The sequence below is a fragment of the Triticum urartu genome, chromosome 5 (genome assembly GCF_003073215.2).
Source record: "Triticum urartu cultivar G1812 chromosome 5, Tu2.1, whole genome shotgun sequence".
Lineage (NCBI taxonomy): Eukaryota > Viridiplantae > Streptophyta > Magnoliopsida > Poales > Poaceae > Triticum > Triticum urartu.
Genome location: NC_053026.1, coordinates 655,060,836 through 655,063,552, shown reverse-complemented (window position 1 = coordinate 655,063,552; position 2,717 = coordinate 655,060,836). Strand labels below are relative to the sequence as shown.

The window sequence follows — 2,717 nt, the reverse complement described above, 5'->3', positions numbered from 1 at the left end:
TTGGTGGCAGTATTTTTTGCGGGAAAAAATATGATATATATTTTGGCAAGTTGTTTATGTGTCTTGTTAGATTTTTGAAATTTGCAGACATTTCCCTGATTTTTTTTTCATGAGGATGGAAACATTTTTTCTCATTAGTTTTAGCTATTTTAGGTCAGGTGCAAATCCAGCTTTACGGCCGAATGGCACCAGCACGAACGCTCGCTCTTCGCTCCTGTGGGCCTGTTCACGGTAGGGTCCTTATTCGGAGCATGTTCGGTACGTATTAGCGTCCTTATAATTGTTTATTATTTTTGATATAGCTTAGCACTCTTGCTAATGGTAGCGTCCTTATAATAGATCCGAACCCTTTTTGCAAACAGGAAAGTGTAATGATATAATACAATAATATCTCCAGCTTGCACGGTCGAATAAAACATGTACACACGTCAGGGAATGCAGCTAGTAGCTTATACTACATCACATCATTACATACATTGAGCATCTCCATCAAGATTCACTAAGTACAATATATTAATTTTCATGATTCAATGCACCATCAAATTATTTGGGACCAAGTACGTAGCTTAGTTATACTTAGAGCTGCATGTTTATTTACCTTACTTACCCAAGTTGTATGCACGCTCCAGATAATCTCCATCTCAATGACGAAGGATTATGGTGGCCTGATCCTGCACAACCTTCCATGCATCGCTCACGTGGTGGTCCTCTGTGAGTGTGCTTCCAATGGCACACCTTAGTATGAACATGCCACCTACGTTTGCCGAGCTCATGTAGGGGCCTGAGGTGGCAGCGTTCACCTCCTCAAGGAGGCGTCGGTTGAGCTGGTTGGCCGCCTGCTTGTCGGCCCCGCCGAATTTGTCCGGGGACCGGAGCCGGAAGCACACCAGCGCAAACTTCCTGTCCGTCACCACCTCGAACCTTTCGTCGGCCTTGACCATCTTCTCGAATGCCTCGGCCATGCGGACGTGATTGCGGATGTGGTTGCGCAGGCCTTGGATGCCGTAGCAGCGGAGCACGAGCCACATCTTGAGCGCGCGGAACCGGCGGGTCAGCGTTATGGTCCAGTCCATGTAGTCGACCACGTTGTGCCCCTCCGATGCCGCGTCCTTGAGGATCAAATCCTGCTCCGGCCCGAGCGCCGCCACCAGCACCCTCGGCTTCTTCACCCACATGGCGCAGCAGTCGTTGTTGGCGAGGAGCCACTTGTGGGCGTTCATGCTGAACGAGTCGACGGCCTCCACGCCGTCGATCACGTGGGTGAACTCCGAGCAGACTAGCGCGGAGCCGGCGTAGGCGGCGTCCACGTGCACCCACACGCCGTGTGGTGCACTGACAGCGCACAGCTCGCCGATGGGGTCGACGGCAGTCGTCTGGGTCGTCCCCAGCGTCGCGCACAAGAAAAGTGGCACCAGCCCGGCTTCCACGTCAGCCTGCATGGCCGCTTGCAGTTCCGTGGGCGGGAGAGCGAACATGTTGTGGTGGCACGTGGGTATGGCGCGGCAGTGGTCACGCAGGATGCCGGCAATGCGTGCGGCCTTGCGGAAGGCGAAGTGTGTCTGGTCGGAGCAGTAGACAACGAGGTCGCAGATCCTGTTCCCGCCGATCTCGGCGAGCTTCCGGTCCCTCGCGGCCACAAGAGTGCAGAGTATCGCCTCACAAGAGGTACCAAGAAGAGTTCCACCGCCACCACCGGCGAAGAGGAGACTCTCCGGCAGGTGCAGCGCCTTTCCGAGCCAGTCCACGACCAGCATTTCAAGCTCGGTGGCGGCCGGTGAGGCGGCCCATGTGAACGGGACGACGTTGATGCCCGCGGTGAGCGCCTCCCCTAGGGCGCCGATGGTGCTGCTTGACGCCGGGAAGTGCGCCATGTGGCGGGCGCTCTGCCAATGCGTCAGGCCCGGGAGGATGATGTCGCGGACGTCCTTGAGCGCGGAGCTGAACGCGTCCGGCTCCGGACGGAAGGGTGCGTCCGGGGGGAGCAAGTTGCGGAGGAAACCAGGGGTAACGCTGGGGTGCACGGGGTAGTCGCCCATGCGGTCATAGTACTCGGTGATCAAGTCAACTACCTGGTGACTCTGACGCCGGAACTCGTCAGCGTCAAGCAGGCTGGGAGATTGCGTCTTCTTCTCCGCCGTGTCCACGACCACCACCGGGACGATGCCATTTTGGCCAGTCATGTTGTCCAAGAATTTACGTGGGGCCATTGGTGGAATGCACTCGACTTTGCCCTACACGCCAATGCACTGCCTGAACCACACCAATGGTATGAATGCTTTGGCAACGTCCGAGGTGTGAATTGGTGCCATTTCCCGAGCTACCTCGGAAGCTATTTATAGGACTCTCAATTTGTAAGTTGCCCCATACCCAAAAATAAGAACGGAACACGTCAGTCGATTCACTACTGAAAAATTTGTCGTTGCCGAGTGCCCACGTCTTTGGCTATTTGCCGAGTCAACTGCGGGACCTCGACAAAAACAATGTAAGCCGAGTATGGCTCTTTGCAGTGTGTCTAAACTCGGCTGAGGCATGTTGCTGAGGGCCAGGTAAAGGGAACTCATCAAAGATACTCCCTTCGGTCCTTTTTACTCTGCATATAAGAATTGTCTAAAATCAAACTTCATAAACTTTGATCATATTTATATGAAAAAATATCAACATCTACTATGCCAAAGTTATACAATATGAAAATTTAAACCATGACGCATCTACATATA

The 2,717-nt window shown here is 53.3% G+C and overlaps 1 protein-coding gene across 1 annotated transcript; it reads right to left on the bottom strand.

Annotated features, from left to right (window-relative positions):
* Positions 1-397: 397 nt before the first annotated feature.
* On the bottom strand, positions 398-2,286 carry LOC125506532 (tyrosine decarboxylase-like). Its single transcript, XM_048671330.1, has one exon. It carries the CDS (start codon positions 2,205-2,207, stop codon positions 642-644), a length of 1,566 nt encoding a protein of 521 aa, XP_048527287.1. The 5' UTR covers positions 2,208-2,286; the 3' UTR covers positions 398-641.
* Between the last annotated feature and the right edge of the window lie 431 nt (positions 2,287-2,717).